This window comes from Eubalaena glacialis, chromosome 14, assembly GCF_028564815.1.
Source record: "Eubalaena glacialis isolate mEubGla1 chromosome 14, mEubGla1.1.hap2.+ XY, whole genome shotgun sequence".
Lineage (NCBI taxonomy): Eukaryota > Metazoa > Chordata > Mammalia > Artiodactyla > Balaenidae > Eubalaena > Eubalaena glacialis.
This window is the reverse complement of record NC_083729.1, coordinates 2,163,814-2,187,894: the sequence shown is the minus strand read 5'-3', so window position 1 is coordinate 2,187,894 and position 24,081 is coordinate 2,163,814. Positions and strand designations below refer to the sequence as shown.

At 46.0% G+C, this 24,081-nt stretch overlaps 1 protein-coding gene across 3 annotated transcripts; it reads left to right on the top strand.

Moving 5' to 3' along the window:
• The first annotated feature begins 14,061 nt into the window (after window positions 1-14,061).
• RNASEH1 (ribonuclease H1) lies at window positions 14,062-23,887 on the top strand. Of its 3 annotated transcripts, none has more exons than XR_009703828.1 (8): window positions 14,062-14,260; window positions 15,438-15,553; window positions 18,361-18,525; window positions 20,529-20,628; window positions 21,458-21,512; window positions 21,881-21,961; window positions 22,458-22,582; window positions 23,705-23,887. XR_009703828.1 is itself a non-coding variant. In XM_061211274.1 (8 exons), exons 1-8 carry the CDS (start codon window positions 14,130-14,132, stop codon window positions 23,789-23,791), a joined length of 864 nt encoding a protein of 287 aa, XP_061067257.1. In that variant the 5' UTR covers window positions 14,062-14,129; the 3' UTR covers window positions 23,792-23,887. The 3 variants fall into 3 exon arrangements, 2 of the variants coding, with proteins under 2 accessions (XP_061067257.1, XP_061067258.1); XM_061211274.1 differs by having other exon boundaries at window positions 21,877-21,961; XM_061211275.1 differs by lacking the exon at window positions 18,361-18,525 and having other exon boundaries at window positions 21,877-21,961.
• Window positions 23,888-24,081: the final 194 nt, after the last annotated feature.

The window sequence follows — 24,081 nt, the reverse complement described above, 5'->3', positions numbered from 1 at the left end:
GAGGTCCTGGACAAACCTCCACCCTGGGCCTTAGGGAGTGTTCCAGGGACAAGTACAAGGGATAATGAAGTCTTGAGATTTGTAATGTACTTTGGGCTTTATGCCTCGAAGGGCTTCTTTACTTAGAATATTGATCAATTCTGGGAAGAGTTTTTTGAGGGATCTATTTTGATAACAGATTCGCTGTGAGTTTTGCCAACATCAGTTGGAGATTTTGCCCATAATGAGGTTGGTAGCTGATTCAATAGGACAAACAATCAGTGTTTTCAGGATCAGCTCTAGTATCATCAGAGAGGAACAAATAAAAGATGTCAAAGTGTCAATTAATTCTCCTGATTGGTTACTGTGATGACTACTGTCAAATTCTAGAATTATTCCCACCTTTTGAGAGAAAGAAATTCTGGCATGATACTTCTTTAAGAAGTCTCCACATAATAAATAGATAGGAGCGGAGGAACTAAGGTTGAAAGGGTTTGTATTTCTCAAAGGGTCTAAACAAAAGGGAACAGATTCAGGCACAGGAACCTCTAGAGGTTCATTAGAGATTCCACTATTTGAACTGTTTTAGTGCTCCGAGGCGGGGGCTGTTTAAGTAGTGAAGCTGAGCACTGAGCGTGTGGGTCCAGTGTCCTTTAGGACTAGAAGTAATTCATCCCAAATCTGCAGAAATGTTTCTCCAAGCTGATTAAGAGGGAGGATTGGGAAGAGCCCCTGTAGTTCCTTGGAGCCCCCCATTGAGAACTGGGAGGATGTCAGAAAGACTGGAGGCACCTAAAATGCTTAAATTTGTAATTGTCTCCTTTCCAATGTCCTGGATCTTTGCAATAATAGCAGAAACTAAGAGTATTTGGTTTTGTTAAGGAGGCTTCATTTGCTGAAGTTGAAGATGAAGAATTTTGGGGTCCTGCTTGGACGTGACTCACCTAGTGTGAGAGAGCTGGTCTGCAGAGTAACTAAATCTGGAGTGGACATGGTTCCCCATCCCATCCTGGTGCTTTTTACTAGAAGGGAAAAATCCCAGTTCAGCCCATTAATCAACACAGAGCTAAAAGCTACCCAGGTGGAATCAAGATCTGAAGGAAGACCAGAATTTAAAAAAAAAACAATCTGAGGGGCTTCCCTGGTGGTGCAGTGGTTAAGAATCCGCCTGCCAATGCAGGTGACACGGGCTTGAGCCCTGGTTCAGGAAGATCCCACATGCTGCAGAGCAACTAAGCCCGTGCGCCACAACTACTGAGCCTGCGCTCTAGAGCCCGCGTGCCACAACTACTGAAGCCTGTGCGCCTAGAGCCCGTGCTCCACAACAAGAGAAGCCACCGCAATGAGTAAGCCTGCGCACAGCAACGAAGAGCAGCCCCCGCTCGCCACAACTAGAGTAAAGCCCACACGCAGCAACAAAGACCCAACGCAGACAAAAATAAAATAAACAAATAAATAAATAAATAAAACAATCTGAAGTTGATTGTAATATTCATGACCAGATTTATCAGATTTTTGTGTGCAAGCCTGAATTTTGTTCCAATTAATAGGCTTTGGAAAAGCCCTAGGAATTTCTCAGTCACCTAGTGATTGCTCGAGCCTGATCATGTAAGTTAGTGGGCTGATACCTCAGTTGTAATTCTAGAGACCTGTCAGGATTTTCCCAGTCAGTGGTCTTCATGCAGTGCTGGGCTGGCCTTCACCAATGAGCTTATGAAGTAGCTGATGTAAGTCAGAGGAACCAGGTTGATAAATTTGAACGACTATATTAAATTCCTCAGCAAATCTGTGAGAATCTTCGGTTACTTTGGGAAATCTTTGACTATGGCTCACCGTTCAGCCTTAGTCCAGGGAGTATATGAAATTAAGGGTTTAGACTTTGGCTCCTCAAAAGGCTTAATTTCAAAGGACGTTTTCTGACAAGTTCAGAGGAGAGGGGGTGGGGAGAGTTTCAGAGCAAAAGAAAAGTTCGAGGAGAGAACTAGTGTGAGGGAACTGAGGGTGTAGAGGAGGGTAGGTGGCACAGAAGGGAAGGAGGGAGGTGGAGGCAGGCAGTGTGGCCACGAGGAGGGCCGAGGAAGAGACACGAGATGGTGCCAGAGGGGAGCCTGAGGCCAAGAAACCAAGAAGAGGAGCCTGAGGCTTCTGGGCCACTTTCTCTTCCTCGAATCACTGTTGCCTCAATTGATCATAAAATCTTATTTTGCAGAGAGACAATTTTAGACCCATGATAATGTTGGGAAGCCGCAAAATACCAATTAAAATAAGCTTTCCACCCAGTTTGGGAAAACTTTGAGCTATTTTAGTCCAATTTGGTTGTGAGGAAATTAGGTTTGGGATTTCAAAAGTCTCCCATAAGGGCCATTGACATTCTAGACTGCCTTTGGTCAGATCGGTCCATTTAGTTAGTAACACACATGAGGGAGGCACGCGGTTTTTAAACATAAAAACAGTTGGAGTCCCTGTACAGGGGGTTCCTCAAAATACTCAGTTAGATAACTGGGATTCCATTTCCTAGAGGTTTTCCTCTCCAGTAAAGAACAATTTTCAAACAGCTTAAATGGTTTACAGCACAAACGGCTCAATTCAAACAGCTTGCAAGCCAGTCCCAGCCAGTCGTAAGGAGACAGCGTGGTCCTGGAGGAGCCCGGCTGAGGTCTGTTTTTCAGCCCGTCTTCAGGAGGCCGCCCTTCTGAAGGGACAGGCCAAAGGCTGAAAACCCAGCACTGCTTCCCCTGAAGCAGTCCCTTCCCAAAGGAATTGGGCCAACAACATTTTCAGCCAGCTTTGGTTGAAACAGTCTGACCTCAAGATTAGACCAAAGTGCCAAATGAAAACTTATACAGAGCAAGGCCTTAACTGGAGAGATGAAACCTTTAAATAGATCCTGAATAAAGCCTGGAGAGCTTCAAACACAAACAGGCCGTGAGCTTGGATGCAGGAGAAAGATGTACCTTCAAACTCCAGGGTCAGCAAGGAAAGCAGTAAGCCCAATGGGGCAATGCGGGTACCACCCCCGTCTGCTCACCCGGAGGTGTTGGGAATCTTCTCCAGTCCCTGTAAGGGCAAGAAAAGTGATGACCTGAAACAAATAGACTGCCAGGTATTTCTCCAGCAAAGATGGGTTTATTCAGGATCAGCAGAGGGGTGGTGTGCCACGTGGAAGCCCTGCATGGTGAGGGAAAGAGCACTTCTATGGAGAGGAAGAGGGAGGCGGGAGGGCTGTGGTAGGCAGTCTGTGGCTTTTCATTGGCTGAGTCCTTGCCTGGAGAGAAGGGGAGTCCTTCTTCCTGTTGGGCTCTGCCATTGTTGCAGGGCATGCGAGCTCCCCGTTCTGGTCTCCCAACTCTATTTAATTCTGCAAATTAATTCTTTACACTGGGTAGTTCTGGTCCAGGACAGAATACTGCCAGGGCAGGGAGCACAGTTAAACAAGCAAGATCTGTTCTCCTTTAAAAAGTTACTTCTTTTTTTTTTTTAAATTTATGTATTTATTTATTTTTGGCTGCTTTGGGTCTTTGTTGCTGCACGCAGGCTTTCTCTAGTTGTGGCGAGCGGGGGCTACTCTTTGTTGCGGTGCACGGGCTCTAGGCACGCAGACTCAGTAGTTGTGGCACATGCGTCATGTGGGATCTTCCCGGACCAGGGATCGAACTGTGTCCCCTGCATTGGCAGGCAGATTCTTAACCACTGTGCCACCAGGGAAGTCCCTAAAAAGTTACTTCTTTATTGTATAAAATCCCCATGAAAAAGAATGCTGTGTTGGGAATGCTTTATCTCAGCTCTGTGAGGCAGAAAACCTAGAGGTTGGTTGGGTGAGAAAGCCTGGACTTCAAAGTCATTCTTTCCCCTCCAAATCACACCTCCCAATGTTAATAATAAAATGACAGAAGGAGAGTTACCAATGGGTCCTTGAAGGTAAAATGAATTTATGGACCTGCCTGTCTGATCAAGAATTAATGGATTGAATTTAACCAGAAGGTTTTTCTCTCCCCTCCACTTATTGCTGGCAGGGTTTTTATTATTATTATCTATCAGCTAGCGTAAGAAGCATGTGAGTGAAGTAAATGTGCAAGCCTGAAATGAATGTGAGAATCTTATGCATTTAATTGAAGCAAGGTCACTGGCTTCTTTTGAAAAGTCTCAAGGTCACTCTTCCTATATAACAATATGTGACCTTTAGACATTGGTGACCTATCAGTAGATAGAAGGTAATTGCTCACATATTACTATTTAAATTATAGAAATATTTACACTTTTGACTTTTATCATCAACTGATAATTTGCTCATCTTCAATATATTTCATCAAAAGCAACATCATTCTTCCCATTAATCTTCATGAAACATGCACAGGATGAAAAGAATTGGTGTGCCATTGAGGACATGCCGTATTTCGACCATGTTAGAGGAGCACGTGCAGTCAGTGGATATGCACAGCCACCGTGCACAGCAGCATCATCTCCATTTTTTTTTTAATCTGTGCTAAGTTGGCTAGTTTTAGTAGCCATTCTTCATCCTCCAAGCACTTAGCAGAATATGGCCTGCTGTGTTTGTGAAAGTACCCCTGCGGTTCACCATTCAGCTCGGACACCCTGTTGAGAATTCTTCATCTGCTAAGCCCTTGGATTTCTTTTCTCTTTTTTAATTTTTATTTTATTTATTTACTTATTTGGCTGTGTCGGGTCTTAGTTGAGGCATGCAGGATCTTCGTTTCGGCATGCGGGATCTTTTGTTGTGGCGCATGGGCTCTTTGCAGTGTGCAGGCTCTCTAGTTGTGGCACACGGGTTCAGTAGTTGTGGCGTGAGGGCTTAGTTGCCCTGTGGCATGTGGGATCTTAGTTCCCCGACCAGGGATCAGAACCCGGGTCCCCTGCATTGGAAGACGGATTCTTAACCACTGGACCACCAGGGAAGTCCCTGTCATCTCCATTTTTCAAAGCACAGAACAGATACGTTAAGCAACTCACCAAATTTACACAGCTAGAAATCGTGCAGCTGGAATTTGAAGTCAACATATGTGAACTTCATAGCTCAAGGACAGGAGAACAGCAGGACTGCGGGACTGAGTTGCACCTGCAATTCCTCACTTCCACCACCCAGGCCCCCCCCAAGTGTGCTGACACCCAGCGCCCCACAAGACCCCCACAATTCCACGCTCAGGGAATCTGACCCCCACTTGCCAAGGGACTGAGGTCAGGAAAGCTGCTTGACGAAGCCTTGCAGAAATGATCCTCAGTGTCACTCTGTTGCTACCACTGTTCTCGTCTACAGGTCCCTGTTAGGTGGACCTTGGTGACCATCTTCAAGGGCATCATGTAAATGGGTTAAATAAATAACAAAAGTCCATTGTCTCAGGAAGATTGCAGCTAAAAAGCCATTAGCTCGGTACTTGATCTATGTTTTCTGGGCGACAGAGGTGGGGGGTGCATTTTGTACTGCTCTTCAAGCTGAGGGACAGGCTGGTAGACTGTTTCTACAACTAGTAGAAACCCGGTAGTGTGGTGGGCAGGGGCTCCCAAGGGCATTTGACGCCCAGGGTGGGTTATTATCTTTACACCCTCCCCTAGTCGACAGAAGTATTTCTGATTATAATCATGTGATTATCATTAGTAATCGTTAGTTTCTTTTTTAAAAAAAACCAGAAACTCTTATTTATTTATTTATTTATTTGGCTGCGTTGGGTCTTTGTTGCTGCGCGCAGGCTCTCTCTAGTTGTGGCGAGTGGGGGCTGGTCTTCATTGCGCTGCGTGGGCTTCTCATTGCGGTGGCTTCTCTTGTTGCGGAGCACAGTCTCTAGGCGCGCAGGCTTCAGTAGTTGCAGCATGCTGGCTCAGTAGTTGCAGCATGTGAGCTCTAGAGCACAGGCTTCAGTAGTTGTGGCACGTGGGCTCAGTAGCTGTGGCCCGTGGGCTCTAGAGTGCAGGCTCAGTAGTTGTGGCGCATACGCTTAGTTGCTCTGCGGCATGTGGGATCTTCCCAGACCAGAGATCGAACCCGTGTCCCCTGCATTGGCAGGCGGATTCTTAACCACTGCACCACCAGGGAAGTCCCGGTAATCATTAGTTTCTTAATTCACTCTTTTAAAACTAATAATTAACATTCAAAAAGATGAATAAATTTCAATTTTAATGATATTTATCAACTTTACTAAAATTTTTAATGTACAAACTAAAATCTGCACTTTAACAAAAATACTTCACCTTGTAGTTCTCACTGCTCTCTTTCATTGTTTTAAATTTTAAACATAAGTGCTGATGTAGAATGACAAGTGAAGTAATGGAAGTTCAAGTCCTACTTCTTTGTGTTTGCAGTCATGGCTTATAATCATTTTTTTTACTTCCAATATACTGTTTAAATGCAGGAGGACACAGGGCCCCAGGGGTTGGACCGAACTATGCCTGAAGCAAGATCTATACTTCTGAACCACGTGAACTTATTATAGCTGAGTGCGCTTGCGTTGGAACCAACTGTATAACTGGGAGGTCTTGGAATTAACTTCCATGTAAAATATAATGTTTGTGAAACGTGTTGACCTAAAACAATAAAACAGCCAGTTATTTTACCAGCAAAACGGGTTTATTTGGGAACAGTAAAGAATTGCAATTCAAAACTTGCAACCCGTGGGGAACTAGAGGCAAGCCCTAGGAACACAGATGGGGAATGTATTTTATAGAGGAGTAGGAGAACTGGGAGGGGCTCTTCTGAACTAAGAGCCCATTGGAGGAAACTGGGAGTTAGAAGTGTAGTGGCTTCTCATTGGCTGGGCTGTTGCCAGGCAGGGAGGAATTCTTCCTCCCTTCTGCTGGGTAGTAAAGTCACAACCATCTTCCTGCTGGAGGTGCAAGGTAATTCTCTTCCTGTTCAGGCTGCAGTTGTTTTAAATGAGGTTCCTGTTTATTCATTTTCACAAAAGGTTAGTAGTGAAAATGGGAAACTACACCATTTCTAGACCAAGAGAGGTTTTCTTCTGGGAGGAGTATCTGTCACTGACAGTGTTTGGAAACTTTGGTTGGGTTTTATTATCATTTTAAAATGCTCTACAGAACAGGCGCCTGGGTGCTGCCTGCACCAGGGCGAGGCTCCCCCCACCCAGGCATTGGTGTCACGGTGGGCACGAGGGTTGTGTGCTGTGGGATGACGGAGAAATGTGACGAGGTGGAAATCAGAAGGTGACACTATGGTAAACCACATCTGCCTCCAGATTTTGTGTGTGTCTAACTCCTGTGGTGGTGAGCGAAACTCACGGTCTCAGGGTGTGAGCAGTAAGGTCCTGAATGCACTGGGGATCCTAGCACACCGTGAATGGCTTATAGACGACAGGGAGCCCCAGGGGCTGCCATCACAGTGAGCGTCTGGCTACAATGGGCCAGACCCCTGGAGGGGACCCGTGCTTGTTCTCTCCCCCTTGACTAAAGGCAGCAAAATGAGGTCTCCGGCTACTGCTCTGACCTTACTGCCCCTGGATTCCCTGTTGGTGCTACTCGTGGCTTCAGATTAAGAGCCAGAAGATTTGGGATCAAGTTCCAGTTCCAAAACTAACTAGATGACTTTGGGCAAGTCATTAAAACTCCCTGAGCCTCTGTTTCTTCGTTTATTAAATAAACATAAGATCTGCCTGTTGACCTCACAGGGTGAGGTGAGAAGCTCACAGAGTAGCAGAAATGGAGACGCGTGGCCGGCTCCAGGCGGGGAGGGGCGTCATTCAGCAGTGGTCTCAAACCTGAGCGTGCATCACCGTCACCTGGCGCTTGCTAAACCACAGCGTGCTGGGCTCCACCCACACAGTTCTCATTCTGCAGATGTGGTGCAGGTGCATCCGTCCTGACGTTCCCAGGTGACGCTGTTGCCAAGGACCGCTCTTTCAGAACGATGCCTTAGGTTTCCCAGGGTGGGCGTTGGACTAGGGTCTGAGCCCTGGCTGCACCCTTTCTGTCTGCATGGCTGTGGCCAAGGTACTTAATCACTTGAAGTCTCAGCTTCCTTCTCTGTAAACGGGATAATGTTAGTGTTGGGATCAGTCATGGCTGTGTGTACACTACTTAGTACAGGCTTCCTGAATGTCAGTTCTGACAATGTGAAAGCGATTCTGTGGCGTCTGTACACTCCTGGGTATTAATAAAAAAATACTTCATTCCTGAAGCAAGAAATGGCTTCAGAGAGTTATCTATCCAAAATCAAACATTTTGGGAAACCCTAACATGTTTTACAGAAACATGATATATAGACTGGTAGAAATTTTTATTCAAAAAATATAATTTGCAGGAAAATGTAAATTGCAGTTACAAGCACATAGTTTGAATATATGATGTTACATGTGTTCCCATGTTGATCAATAATTTTTGCTAGGTCAGCAGTTCTTAAGATTTTGGCCTCAGGACTCTGCACTTTTTAAAATGATTGAAGACCTTGAAGAATTTTTATTTATGTGGGTTATGTCTATTGATATTTACCATATAAAAAATAAAACACAGAATTTTCATGCCCTCTCTGGGCACACCACCCTCCCAGCACCTCCACGTGTTCAACAACCTGACAGCTCTCTGAACTCCATCGTTTAAGTATTTGACGGAGGCTTCCTCACGTGGGCATGATTGATTATTACCTCAGTCTCCAGCCCCCTCCCCTCCCCAGAGAACAGAGGATGGAGTTGAAAGTTCCAACCCTCTGACCACAGCTTGGTCTTTCTGGTGACTTGAAGCCATCAAGGAACCCACCAAGAGTTGTCTGCTTAGAACAAAAGACGTCCCTATCACCCAGGAAATTCCAAGGGTGGTGAGATAACAAGGTATAAAAATGTTGAACTTTCAGAGGTAATGTCAAGGACATAAAGGTCAAAAACAAAACTTTAAAACTCTTAGTGAAACATACAGGGGAATCTTTTTTATGGGCAGTGGTTCTCAAAGCGTGGTCCCTGGGGCTTCCCTGGTGGTGCAGTGGTTAAGAGTCCACCTGCCAATGCAGGGGACACGGGTTTGAGGCCTGGTCTGGGAAGATCCCACATGCCGCGGAGCAACTAAGCCTGTGCACCACAACTACTGAGCCTGTGCTCTAGAGCCCGTGAGCCACAACTGCTGAGCCGGCGTGCCGCAACTAATGAAGCCCACGCATCTAGAGCCCGTGCTCTGCAACAAGAGAAGCCACCGCAGTGAGAAGACCGAGCACTGCAACAGAGTAGCCCCCACTCGCCGCAACTAGAGAAAGGCCACGCGCAGCAAGGAAGACCCAACGCAGCCAAAAATAAATAAATTAAATTAAATTTAAAAAAAAAAAAGTGTGGTCCCTGGCCAGCAGCGGCAGCAGCAACTGGGATTTATTGAGCAGGCACGTCACAAAAAGAACCCAGGTGAGGAAACGCTTTTGATGAAATGTCCATGTCACTGGTGATCAGAGAAATGTACATGAAGACCACAGTGAGACACCGTTGACACCCACTGTCATAAATTTAAAAGTCTGAAAAACTCAGTTATGGGGAGAGTAGGGTTCTGCAGGCTCTCTGAGAATTTCCTGCTGAAAGTAAAAACTGGTGCAACTACTTTGCCAAAGTGTGTCACAACTTCTTAAGTCCCTTCTGATTACATCGAGAATTGATACCTTTTAAAAGCTTGTTCCTGATTGACCACTTGAGGAAGAGGGCTCCCTACCACATTACGACTGATGTCAACAAAGCAAAACGACACCACGTCCTGTGATGACTGGTAGACAAAACCCCACTACTGTTATAACGCACTTTCTTCGACATCTCTTACCCGCATACTCCTCTTTCCTATTGCCCAGGTTATTTCTTTTTATCCCTTACGACAATGGTCAAGTACCTGTCTCATGTGTCTAGTAATTCATTCCCCTCCCTAGAGCAGAAGCTCTGTGTCATCTCACCCGTGTCTCCAACAGTGCCCTTCACGAACTCAAGTCACAAGAGCAATTTAAACTTTTCTAGCTGTCGCATTTAAAAAGTAAAACAAAAAATAAATAAAAGTAAAATGAAACAAAACATAATTTTAAATATATTTGTTTAACCCAAGATAGTCAAAATATTATCAGCTCAACATGCAATCAATATGAATCAATATGAAAAATTAATGACTTTCACCTTCTTTTTATTTTTCACAGTCTTCAAAATCCAGTGGAATTTGGATTAGTCCCCTTTCACATGCTCAGTAGCCACATGTGGCCAGGTCTAGAAGAGTGCCTCGTATATTGTTGGCCCTCAGTAAATGCCTATGGAATTTTTCAGTGGACCCTGAGAAACAGCAGGTGGTTCCGTTACCCCTCATGTACAGATTACAGTGGAAAATGGCAATAGCTATTTCTATACGAGTATGTTATATGCCAGGCAGTAAACTATCCACTTTGCAAACTTTATTATTTCACCTAATATCTCAATTTAAAGAAAACCCTTTTGCAGTGGGAATTTTCATTCCCATCATTCCCATTTTTCAGTTGATGGAATTAAGTCTCCAAGGGCTAAGGATTTGACTGAGGGCACATATCCCCTGGTAGGTATCTTCTGACTCTGGTCCAGAGCTCAGTACCTTATTGAGAATGGGCCAGTTTTTGCCCAGGATAAGTAAAATCACACACTGCGAGCCAGAGATTAAGATAGAAAACATTTTCAGATGAGTAATCAGTCAATGAAATGCCAGAAGAAACAGTTTTGTAATTGTAGAAAGCTGCATGGATGATTGTCTGAACATACTCAGATAATTCCAAACTACAACTTTGTAGGGACCGTGAGTATTCTGTGACAAGGGACCACAGGGACTTCCCTGGTGGTCCAGTGGTTAAGACTCTGTGCTGCCCCTGCAGGGGGCACGGGTTCAATTCCTGGTCGGGGAACTAAGATCCTGCATGCCGTGCAGTGGGGCCAAAAAATAAAATAAAATTAATTAAATAAAGGACCACAGCCAGCTAATTTACATGAAAAAGCAAGTCCTAAGTAGGTCTGACCCCAAGGTCAGGGGAATAGGGTCAGGCAGCACTTTTCCATGGGCCCAGCCTCTCTCCTCCCCCAGGGAACACTGCGGGTCGACAGCTGTGTCTATACCCTACACAACTGTCATTGTTTCATATCTGGCTGAGGATCCCAGTTCTTTCAGAGTTTTGAAGTGAAGACGTTTGCTTTTGGTCCACTACCCTGACTTACTTCCACTTTAGCTTCCTAATCAGAAATCAGTGCTTCCAGATGCCACCTGTGTCCATAACTTAACCTGTGTCACCAGGAGAACATGAGCTAGTGATGCTTCTAAAGAAAAGCAGGTCCAGAAAGAAAACTTCCAAGGCCTGACCTGTGCTCATCCAGAGGCTACAGGAGCTCCAGAGGCCCCGGGCAGAGGGGGAATGAATGACCGTAAAAAGAGGGGCTGCGGTCATCCTGAGAGCAGTCACGGGGGCATCCCTAGCTTTCATCATATATCTACAGGAGAAGAGATGAGATGATCTATCATTAATTGATTTTTAAGGACAACTTTTTTGAAAGAAGCTACCTTGAAGTGCAATAAAGATAGGGATAAGGAATGGACTAGAGCCGATTTAAATTTAAATTAGGAAAGTTGAAATCTTTTTTTTTTTTTTTTTTAAATTTAATTTAATTTAACTTAATTTTTTTTAACATCTTTATTGGAGTATAATTGCTTTACAATGGTGTGTTAGTTTCTGCTTTATAACAAAGTGAATCAGTTATACATATACATATGTTCCCATATCTCTTCCCTCTTGCATCTCCCTCCCTCCCACCCTCCCTATCCCACCCCCCCCATCCCACCCCTCTAGGTGGTCACAAACCACCAAGCTGATCTCCCTGTGCTATGAGGCTGCTTCCCACTAGCTGTCTATTTTATGTTTGGTAGTGTAATAACTCCCTTTTTCAAAAGAACTCATGCTTTGGGGAAGTATTTTGAAAATGGGTGTTTAGAGGTAATGCCATCAGTACATGATTTTTTTGGTTACTGTGTACAAAGTGTGATACCTATAAAAAAATTCTCTTATCTGTGCACTTAAGCTTGGAAACAATATTTCCTAATCTGTTTAATAATCTTTAAAATAAAGAGGTTCAGTGGATTTTAAATCCATTTTTTGCCTCCAAATATAAAAAAATAGAACATCTTCTGGTTAGTTTGCTGCAATAACCACTGATTGATCAGGAAAGATGAAATTTTACTAGTCAAATTTTACTAGATCAAAAATCCTTGCAAAATTGGAGGCAGAATTGAAAATGAATATCATAATGTAGCTAGCATAGCAAACATTGTAGTCCTTTAATTGGACTGATGAATCTTTAGGAGCTATCTTGGTTACTTATGAGGGTCATTAAAACCAAATATTAAAACAGTTGAACTTAAAACCAAAGTTTACATGTGCCATGTTACAAAATGAAGCAGCATTTTAAAAATAAGAAAGTATATTCAATCACATCCCTCTAACTAAAAATACATTATTATTATTATTATTGCAAATTTTATTTTGGTGAGATTGAAGTCTTTGTATCATTAATAAGAAGTAAAGATCACTTATTCATAACCTATATATAATATAAATAAAAACATATGTATTGAAGATAGATGCTCAAACATATATAGTTTTTCCTGTACACAAACAAGAAAATTTGGAACCTGCTATGCTCTACTAAGAGCTTCTCAAATCTTATTCAACATTCCATCTTCAGTGCTTAACAAACAGGAGATGTCATTGAAATGATTAATTAAAAAGAGTGGAAGGTTGAAGCAATTGATGGATCAATAGCTACTGGGTGGATAGATGGACATAAGATGCAAGGATGCGTTGACTGATAGATGCCAGCACAGTGCTAGGTATTAGGAAGGGACAGAAAAGCAATGCAAGTCTTGGTACCTCTGTCCAGGAGCTTACTATCTAGCCTGGGAGACAAGTACACATGCAGGAAATAGTTTTACAAAAGCATGAGGCACTTATGCTCAGATAGCTAGAACCAGATGTTAAAATGGATGTTCATTGAGTTCACAGGCAAGAACACACTGACCACACCTTTGCTGTTCCTTCTTCCTGGAATATCCTACTTCCTTCTCTCTGCCTAACTCACCTGAATGAACTCTCCTTTTATCCTTCAAAGCCTTACTCAGGCACTATTGTGTTCCCTGGCCCTCCAGGCAAGGGTGCTCACTCTCCCCTGCCTGGCACACACTTTGCTGACGTCCTCTATTTGTTCACAGGTCTATCTCGGGATTCCTTGGTGCTCAGGCTGCCTTAGTCAATTCTGCATCCCCCGGGGCTTGGGTAGCACACAGTGCGTGTTCGATAACGTTTGTTGAACTGCAGACTTCAAGTCTTCAACTGCAGCTTTTCAAGTTAATTTGAAAAGCAAGACTTGTCAATGGAGAGGACTTGGAAGTCGGTTTGCTTACAGAACAAAATGTGAAATACTGGGCAGAATTCTAAGACATTGCCTTTCCAACTAAATTTTCCCCTTGGGTCGTAGCGCGTTAAGTATTGGACATCCTACTGGTTACACACCGGCCTGGGTGGGGTGGGGAAAAGGGCCACCCTCTTGAGCGGAGCACCGAGGCGGCGGTGGGATGCAGCGCTCACACCCCCTTTCCCCTCTCTCCCTCAGCGGCACCCACCCCTCTTTTCCCTTTGTGAACCCCAATGTCTTTCCGGCCATGACAACAGTGAGCCAGTAAGCCAGCCCATCCGCGTGCTGGGCCAGTCCTGAGTGCACCCCGCACAGCGGGAGCGCCCCAGAACCACGGGAGGCGGACGTCGGGGCCCGTGGCCGGGCGTCCGATGCCCACCGCGCAGAGCCTGCAGCGCCCACCGAGCGCGGGGAGCCGCCCGAGCTGCTGCAGGCGGCGGGGACTGGGCGAGAGCAGGGCCGCTTTCCCACCCAGCCCGACCGGTCCCGCCCACACCGCCCAGACCCCGCCCACCCTGGGGCCCGCCCAGGCGCCCCTATCCCTGCCTCTGGCCCTCCTTAGGCCCCGCCCCCGGGACCTCCGCCCAGGCCCCACCGTCTCACTGACTTACAGGAAATTGGCGAATCAGAAAAGCGCGACTCTGGGCCCCGCCCCAGGTCCCGCCCCCTAGTTGCGTCATCTCCCTGCGCCGCCGCCGTAAGTCCGGCATGAGTGATGACGGCTTGTGGCCGGGATAAGGGGTGCTCGCCGGTGGGCAGTGAGCGATGACCAGGCTCCTGGGCGTGGCGCACAGAGTGGCTTTGGCTGCCGTGCGTTGCAGTGGCCGCAGCTGCCGCGGGCTCGCCATGTTCTATGCCGTGAGGAGGGGCCGCAAGGCCGGGGTCTTCCAGACCTGGTGAGGGAGCCGCGCCTCCCCGGGAGCGGGTTTAGGGTGGCCGTCGGCGGCCCCGCGGCGGGGAGGCGGCTGCCACCCCCGGAGCGCACGGCCCTTGGCCTGGAGTCGGCGCGCGGGGGCCGTGACATGGGAGGCCTCGACTCCGCTTCGTTTTTGCTGGGAGTGTCAGAAATGCCACTTACAGTCTGGGGGGGCCAGAGGCCTCTACTTAATCCTTTTTCCCATCTGTCACAATGGAAGAGTTTCCACAGGGTTACACGTGGTGGAACTCAATGCCTAATCTAATCTTACGGGTGTTTTTAGAAAGGGAACTTTTTTAAAAATTAATTAATTTATTTATTTTGGCTGCTTTGGGTCTTCGTTGCTGCGCGCGGGCTTCTCATGGCGGTGGCTTCTCGTTGCGGAGCACGGGCTCTAGGTGCACGGGCTTCAGTAGTTGTGGCTCGTGGGCTCAGTAGTTGTGGCTTGTGGGCTCAGTAGTTGTGGCTCGTGGGCTCAGTAGTTGTGGCGCATATGCTTAGTTGCTCCGCGGCATGTGGGATCTTCCCGGACCAGGGCTTGAACCTGTGTCCCTTGCATTGGCAGGCGGATTCTTAACCACTGCACCACCAGGGAAGTCCTAAAAAGAGAAATTCTTGTAAACTAATGTTTGTATCCCTATAACAGTCCTTTGAGGTAGGTGGGATTATTCTCATTTTTGGGTGTAGTTACCGTGGTCAAGAAATTCTTGGGGCTAGTAAGTGACAGATGTAGGACTTGAACCAGGTGTTATGACTCCATAACCAGGACTCTTCCCACTGTATGATATCAAGGTTTATTATCAGTCTTTGTGTGTGTACCTGAGTGCATAGTGTTTCCCTGTGCAGCTAGGCTACTGAGGAAGAAGCATCTCAGAAGCTGGCCTTTCTGTTGTAATGAAATGAATGAAGACCCCCAAATTCTAGTATGCTTTGAGGAAAGCCTTATGGTGCAGGTGTATTGTCTGGCTGGCACCTAGCATGACACAGGGTGAAGGGTTGGACGTGCAAGATAAGACTACAAACTGTAAGGCGTGACCCTTTGCCCCCAAGGAGCTGACAGCCCCAGCCCTTGTCACACTGTTCCCAGCCTAAGACAAGGATCCGTGAAAAAATATTAAGTGTTAAGCTTAACACTTTGTTTTGTCACTTTGTTTCAGGGATGAATGCAGAGCCCAGGTGGACCGGTTTCCTGCAGCCAGATTTAAGAAGTTTGCCACAGAAGAGGAAGCCTGGGCCTTTGTCAGAAGCTCTGCAAACCCTGATGGTTCAGAAGGTAGTCACCACTCACATCATTGTAACATTTTAACCTATTCAAAGCCTTTCATATCCCAAGTGTCACTTGATCTGTATAGCTACTCTGTCAGCAGATAGAGAAGAATATGATTGTTTCCATTTTTCCATTTTACAGATTAGGAAACAGGCTGAAAGCAATTTAGCGTAATGACTCCTGTTGGTAACAGTATTGGAGACAAGCCAGAACTCAGATCTCCTGTTCCATTCAGTGTCCTCACTATACTTAATTCCATCTTTTAAAAATACTTATTCTTGGGCTTCCCTGGTGGCGCAGTGGTTGAGAATCTGCCTGCTAGTGCGGGGGACATGGGTTCGAGCCCTGGTCTGGGAAGATCCCACATGCTGCGGAGCAGCTGGGCCCGTGAGCCACAACTGCTGAGCCTGCACGTCTGGAGCCTGTGCTCCGCAGCAGGAGAGGCCGCGATGGTGAGAGGCCCGCGCACCGCGATGAAGAGTGGCCCCTGCTCGCCGCAACTAGAGAAAGCCCTCGCACAGAAACGAAGACCCAGCACAGCCAAAAATAAAATTAATTAATTAATTAATTTAAAAAAAAATACTTGTTATTGGATTGAATGGGCTCTAGTTGTAAAATGATCAGTGTAGTTCTTTTCACAGCATGCACCTGTATGGTGTTTCATCTTTACCTAGGATAGAGTCACACAATTGGAATTTCCTCCAGTTTCACATGTTACCGGAAGTAGACTTAATTGAGGTTTAGGGCCCAATATGAGGGACATCAGGTAGGCAAGACTGAGGGTGGCTGCTTTAGAGCACAAAGGTTTAAAATGTAGCCTACCTTGAGGAAGTGTTTTTCATTAACTTTACTCACAGACATTTTTTACTACAGTGGATGAAGAGTGAGAGGAGGATATTTTAAATCAGCTTCTTTTGAACAGTCTCTCGAGACCACTGAGATGCTCGAGCACTGAACAGGTGCTCCTCTGGGGTGTCATGACACTTCTGGACAAAGCAGGATTCAGGGAGAGGCAGAGCACACTAGGAATCTGCCTTGAAAGGCAAGCTTCCGAGGCAGAGGAGACACTCACTCCTGGTGCGGCTGCTTCACCCTCCGTTTCCCAGCAGCTTTTAAAGGGGGTGTGATGTGACGGTTCCGTTTTCTACCCAGGCGAGAAATCAGCTTGGGATAGAAAGCTAGTGTGCAAGTACGACTTTTGTCTTGGTTGGGTTCTTAATACTTCTTTTCACGGGTTTTTCGTTTTAATCAATTAGTAATTTATTCATATCTCAATTCTTCCAGTATCAGTATGTTTCTGTTTATTAAGTTCTCCAAGTCTTAAGGCAAGGTCGTTTTTTATATCTGTGAATCTGCTTTTCTTAAAACTTTACAGAGATCTCCAGTTAGTGACTTACATAATGTATATAAATGGGGTTTAGCATCATGAATGTTTGAGAGCTGTACCAGAGCAAACCTGTTAGCCTCTTTCCCAGTTTTTCTCTTAATATTACATTTATCCTTATTTGGGGATTACTGAGCTATTTGCTAGTTATTGTGGTTTATATAAGTTGATTTTAGGTTAATTTACTTAAAGAAAAACCACAATTTTGTGAAGGAAAAATGATCTGACAACCATAGTATCCTTTTCCTTCAAAGTCATATCTGTTCTTCAACAACTTTCATTTCAATTTAACTTTCTCTGTTACAGTAAATAAAACCGATTATTTATATCAATATTAAAATTCTGCAAAATTGCACTTCAGCCTGTACCTCTGGGGGTGCTTCTGCAGAGCACCTGCAGGAGTATTTTCAAGGTCAGTATGAGGTGACACCAGTACAGCAGAGCGGACATGTCAGTACTGCTCTGGACCCTCGAGCTCTGCCTGGCTGACCTGAGCATTCTTCGGAGAGGTGTGGGCTCAGAAGCTATGCCAGGCGAGAAGTTCCAGCTTATGCCTGCCTAGTCAGAGCTCAGTAAATGCTGGAGCACCGTCTCTCCACCCCTGATTTAGGGGTTGAGAGCGGAAGGTGCACTCTGCAGTGTCGAGTTGAGGTTGTTATTTTGGAGATGCAACGAGTGGCTGCTTGTGTGTTTCTAGTTCCACTCCAGAAAAGGGTAGCGTAGGAAAAGCTGGTTCAGATCACCTAGTGCTGGGCTTCACTTTATAGCAGCTGAGCGGGGTTAAGTCAGTTGACTGAGTTCACAACTGATAAAAGGTAAAGCTCAAATTGAAACTAGTGTTTTGAATCCTGGTCTAATTCATCTTCTGCGTCAGCTGCCGTAATCATATGAAAGAGTGAGTGAGACGCAACCTGAGCGGGTGTGAGAACCCCTTGGGGATGACCCTCAGGTCCACCCCGGCGGGGCCGCTGCAGGGAAGCTCTCCAACAGTGCTGTCCCTGCAGGGACCCTGTCCCGTTACCTTTTGGTTTCTGTTTCCCTTTTTTAATATGTCCCATTATCTGTTCTCACCTTAGATATGAAATTTGGACCCTTGTTTTCTCTGGGGAAAGAGCCCCTCAGATTTTCAAACTGTCTGTGAGCGCTAAAGGGTTCAGCACCCTTGGTATCTGTTCTGTCTCCATCGAAACCAGATTTCTTTTTTAACAGCAGCTTTGCTCTAGTCTTCGTGTTGCCCTCACTGAGCTTATTGTGGAAAATTTAATTTCCCAGGATGTCAGTGTCTGAGGTGGTGTGGCCTGTCTTAAGTCTTTCCCTCTATAGAGCCACATACGGGGGTATTTAAGCCTGACTTAGTGAAGTTCTGGATTCTCAGTCATTTCATGTTGTGTCCATTGTTTCTGGCTTTTGAGTAGACTCTACCTTTCAGGGCAGAAAAATAAACGTGTACAGGAATCACAAGTGAAGGCAAACAAGCGACTTCATGAGCCCTTGGATGAAGGTGAAGGTGAAACCACAGAGCCATGTGCAAAGCACGTGAAACAGAATGCAGAACCGCTGCCTTCAGTGAGCAAAGACACGTTTTCTTATATGGGTATGTCTTTCTTGGATTTTAAAATTTTTAATACAGTAATCATATAAATATATTCATGTGTAAAAACTTTTCCCACTTTCTTAATGAGGGAAATTTGAACTGATGTATAACATTCTTTTTTTTTCCCCCTTTCTTTTTACATATTTATTTATTTGGTTGTGTCGGGTCTTCATTGCGGCATGTGGGATCTTTCGTTGCGGCACGTGGGCTTCTCTCTGGTTGTGGCATGCAGATTTTCTCTTCTCTAGTTGTGGTGTGCAGGCTCCAGAGCGCGTGGGCTCTGTAGTTTGTGGCACGCAGGCTCTCTAGTTGAAGCGCGCGAGCTCAGTAGTTGTGGTGTGGGCTCAGTTGCCCCAAGGCATGTGGGATCCCAGTTCCGCGACCAGGGATCGAACCCGCGTCCCCTGCATTGGAAGGCGGATTCTTTACCACTGGACCACCAGGGGAGTCCTAAGGTCACTATTTTATAATTGATCTAATGGTGTAGAATTATTAGAATTTTGGATGTTCATAGGAAAATCATTATATAGGCTCTGCATGAAAAACTCTTTGATCTTTGTAAACACCAGTATTCCCTGTGCACACGGTATTCCTGGTCACTAAGAAAATGCCAAAACTTCAGCTCTTGAAATAAGAAAGGCCCTGGACAGAGCTCCTTTATATAATTGGTTGACACCAGCATCTTAACCTTTTACATGTAATCTTTGCAAAACAGAAGTGATCCTACCTTATCCTGAGAAACAAGATAGTTGTGAATTTCTCCTCTGCCTTTAGCTCCAGGAATCCAGTGTTTATATTAAGTAACTTGATGGTACGTGAGTCTCCCTTTTGTCTTCTACATGTATGAATAGAAGATAAGAATAAATAGCATTTTTTATATAAGTCAGTGTATTTGTAGGTTCTAAGTTTTTCAAGGAAAACCAGAAAATGTTTGGTCAAACTGTATGAAAACTGTATAAATCAATTTTTGCAGTTATGTGAAAAGCAAAACCAAATGGTCTTGATCTGATTATTTACTGATAGCAACTGAAGCAGATGTTCGTGGGGCGACTGGGAGATGGTCCGTTTCCAGTGCACTGACAGTTGCCTGAAGCGCGGGGGCACCTGGCACGGTGCCTGACGGCCACTGGCAGTCACACGGAGTCAGGGACCAGGAAGGGCTCCTGTTGAGCGTCACGTTCAGTTGAACGGAGGAGCCCTGCCCGGCGCCCGTGTTCTCGGACTCCCGGCCCCACTCCGGTTAGGAATGTGCTCCGCTAGCATCTCACCTCCTCCCCGCTTTGCCTCTGCCTGTTCAATCCGCCCTCCTTTTAACACGTCCCTCACGGAGCACGGCCTCTGTTTGCTCCGCAGCCCCGCTCGCTGACCGCCGGCAACCCGAGTTCCCCTCCGCCCTGCCGGGTGCTCTGCCGCTGATCGGTGGCCTGAGGATGGCCTCGTGTCACTCCTTCTCTGCCTTGCTCTTTACCGCGTTGGTGTGTTGATCAAACTCTCTGTCTTGATGGAAAGAAGCAAAGGCGGGACCACAGTTCACTAGTTGCAAAAGGACCAAGAAAAAAAATTAGGCCAACATTTGTTGGAGGACTTGACCTTCTGGCAGGCAGGTCATTATCAAGGCACTGTTGTCTGCAAGGACAGCTCCTGGGGGTGAACGTGGCCTTCCCGCACTGCCCCCCGCACACACGTGAAGAGAAGGGCAGTGGCTTTGTTCGTTGGCCTCTGTAACAGGGAATGTAAACAGCAGCGGGGTCTGGGTTTACAGAGCGATTGCCTTCACCTTTAATTCCCCCCGGCAGGCAGAACCGAAATAGGAGTGGATTCCAAGCAAAAAGCGTCAAGTGCCCACATATAAGGCATTGGTAATGTTTTCCTGCACGGAAAGCTTCCAAAGCATAAATACTCTCTCAGTTTAAAATGCTAATTCAATCGTAGTAAGTTTTTAGGTGAATTTCAGCTTTTAGTAATGGTGATCCGGTGGCGCTCACTAAGTTTCCCGCTTACAGGGCACTCTGTCGTCGTCTACACGGACGGCTGCTGCTCCAGTAATGGGCGGAGGAGGGCTCGAGCAGGAATCGGTGTTTACTGGGGGCCAGGCCATCCTTTGTAAGTAAACCAGAAAAGCTGGCTTTTATTAAGCTTCACATTTAACCGAATCATATTCCAAAACTTGGGAAAGACTGAGGCAGGATCCGCTTACTGTTTGATTATTTGGTAGCGTTGGCAGGGGTAGTGGAAGAGTCCCACGTCCCCGGGAGATGGCTTTGGCAAGGATGCACGAGGGGCAGGTCACCATACTGGGAACGCTGCGTGCCCCTATGAGTCTTGAAGATGAGTGAGCTTAGAGGTGACCCGTGTTTTTCAAAAGGCACAAAGTCAAGGTGATACGACGTGAGATCATTCAAATACACCTGCCCCCAAGTATGCAAGAACTTGAGTAGTAACTGACAGCCACAGAATTCAGTGTGAAAGAGGGGTTGGGTCCCTGTGAAGTAGCCACTCACCAGAGTCCAGGGGCCTGTGCAGCCCTGGGCAAGAGCAGGGTCAGCTGCGCACCACTGATGCTGTTCTCGAGCCTCCTGGCCTGTAAGCCCTTCTGCCTTCACTTCAATGTTCGCTTAGCCTGGAACCCTCTAAGGGGTGGCCAGCTCGGGTGGCATGAGTGTCCGCGGGTTTAGTGCCTGCCCAAGACCACATGCTAGTGTATTTCAGGTCCAGAAATTAAACCTGGCTTTTGCCTTCTGGTCCAGAGTTCTCCTACAAGACCACACCATGGCACTTTTCAATAAAATGTTAGTATTGTTGGTTTGATTTTTGTATGATTTCATATTTCAAGTAAAAAAGTATACAAGCCTGTTATCATTTAAGAGACTTAAGGAATCACTTTGAGAATTAGCTTATAATTTTATTTTCTTTTGTACTGTTTTGAAACCAGAAATGTAGGAATTAGACTTCCTGGGCGACAAACAAACCAAAGAGCAGAGATTCATGTAAGTTATCAGAGGTATTTTTCCACTAAAAATGTAAGTTTATCATTCTTTACCGTTGACTAGAACGGTATCAATGTACTTTCTACTCTCTGTGTGTATAAGATACTCCGAGTCCAGAAGAAACTTAGTTTGGGGCTAGTAACAGTTCTGAAGAACAGGAGTTTTCTAGAAAAATTATAAAACTTGTTTCAAATAGATGTCTAAACAGGAGAATTGTATGTGTAGCGTTATTTCACATAGACAATGTTATCATTACGGTTAGCACAGGAAAAGGATTTAGATTTTAAATTTTTTGGTAATTGTGAACATCCGTGTCGAAAGTTGAACAATTTCTGCAGCATGACAACTGATTTGTATCTTCAAGGCAGCCTGCAAAGCCATCGAACAGGCGAAGGCTCAGAACATCAATAAGTTGGTCCTCTACACAGACAGCATGTTTACTATCAATGGTAAGTGTTTACATTGGACTTCTTCTAGGGTTTTTCGAGTACATATGAAGGGAAATAGGTATTTCCTTCCCCTGGAAGAGGTGCGGCATGAGGGCAGGACCCAGACGGTGAAGGGGCTGGCGTTGGGTGTGTCTGGTGCCAGGGAAGCCCGTGCTGCTCCGGTGTGTGCCGCAGAGGCATGCTTTGCCAGGCGCCGGGGGCGTGGCCGCGAGGTAGAAGATGTGTGCTCCCTCTGGGGGTACCGTGTGTAGGGCCCGTGGGGTGGGGGCTTGGGGGGCGCTGATGAGGCTGGAGGGGGCGGTGCCTCAGCCCGACGGCCTCAGGGCAGACACGGGTGAGAGTAAAGGGACGGGGCGAGCCAGAGCACGGCCCCAGTAAGGAAAGGAAGAGTCCAGAAAGCCACTGAGGTACACGTGGAGCAATGGTCAGAGGGGAGTCTAGGGAGGAGAAACTACCAGAACGTTCGAGAGTAATGATCTGTGAGTGTTCCTTCTAGGCATCACTAATTGGCTGCAAGGCTGGAAGAAGAGTGGATGGAGGACAAGCACAGGGAAGGAGGTGATCAACAAAGAGGACTTCATGGAGCTGGACAGGCTTGTCCAGGGCATGGACATTCAGTGGGTGAGTGTTGTCTTAGGTGGTCACCGCTGTGGCCGTTACGACCAAATGAAATAAACTAGCTAGACAGTTTAATGGTTTCTGTGAGTGACTTGATGACTTCAGTTAAAATAGCAGGGTCCATGGAATTGCTGTCGTAGCGTGTGTTAGAGCACAGTGGAGTCTTTTGACCATCATCTGAGTAATGCTGCTCTAACAGGCGGGTCCTGCGTGCAGAGTGCTGGGTCCCGGCGCTGAGACTGAGGGGCTCCGGGCTCTCCACGTCGTCCTCGCCCAGCCACACCTCACACTGTTAGAGTGACCTGTGATCGTCAGCCTCCTGGTTTCTTTGGAAGCAGCCATAATGTCAGTTCAGGCTAACTTATGATGTATCCTCTTAAAAATATAGTTGTGTGATTAGACCTTAGTAACATGATTTTTTTCCCCAAAACGGAGGTATTTTTCTTACACTAGGTCACTTTTATTAAAATTACCTTTTTGAACAATACAGAGCAAGTTAAACGGCAGCCATTTTCTTAACCCTACCGTGCTCTCCCAGCCCAGGACCCCTGATGACCGTTTGGCAACCTGACATTTAAACATGCCTTTCAGGGAATTCCCTGGTGGTTCAGTGGTTAGGACTCCGCCCTTTCACTGCCAAGGGCATGAGTTCGATCCCTGGTCAGGGAACTAAGATCCCACAAGCCATGCTGTGTAGCAAAAAACAAACAAACAAACAAAACCCCAAAACTTGCCTTTCAGCAACATAAGTGCAAACAGTGGTTAAATCACGTGAGCGCATCCCTTTGTAACAGCACTGAGGGAGAATCAGGTGTGTGTGTATGTCATATACATATCCATCCACACATCTGCTCTGTCCAGAAAGCTTGCCAGGTCCCACTGTTAAGTGGGAAAAAGGCAATACAACAGTAAAATCCAATTTGTGGAGAAACAAAACAGGATTTCTGTCGGCGTATCCAGCGCCCAAGTGCGTTGTGCTGTCAGAATTGTGTTCAGGAGGAGCTGTGAAGGGAGTCTTCACACTTGTCTTCTCTGAACGGTTGACGTGTTTTACAGTGAGGGTGTAGTCATGTGTTGCTTGTGTAAAAAATTAGTAAAAATAAAAGGAAACGTTTTATTTAACAGATGCATGTTCCTGGCCATTCGGGATTTATAGGCAACGAAGAAGCTGACAGATTAGCAAGACAAGGCGCGAAGCAACCTGAAGACTGACCAGGTCCTTTAATTCTTGGAACAACTTGAGCCAGTGGCTGTTTGTCACGTTTACTTACTGGTGTGAAAAATAAAACTGTAGGCTGGACCACTGCAGTCGATGGGCAGACACAGCTTTCAGACTAAATCGGAAAGGCAGGGTGGTGGTCCATGGCATGTGCCTTAAAGGTGGTTAGATGTGTCATAAACTGAACATCCTTTGAGATTTGAGAATTATTTGAGGTTTTGTTAGGAGTATGCTTTATTGGGCTTGATACTGTTCTCATTAGTTTTACTGCCGTCTAGACAAA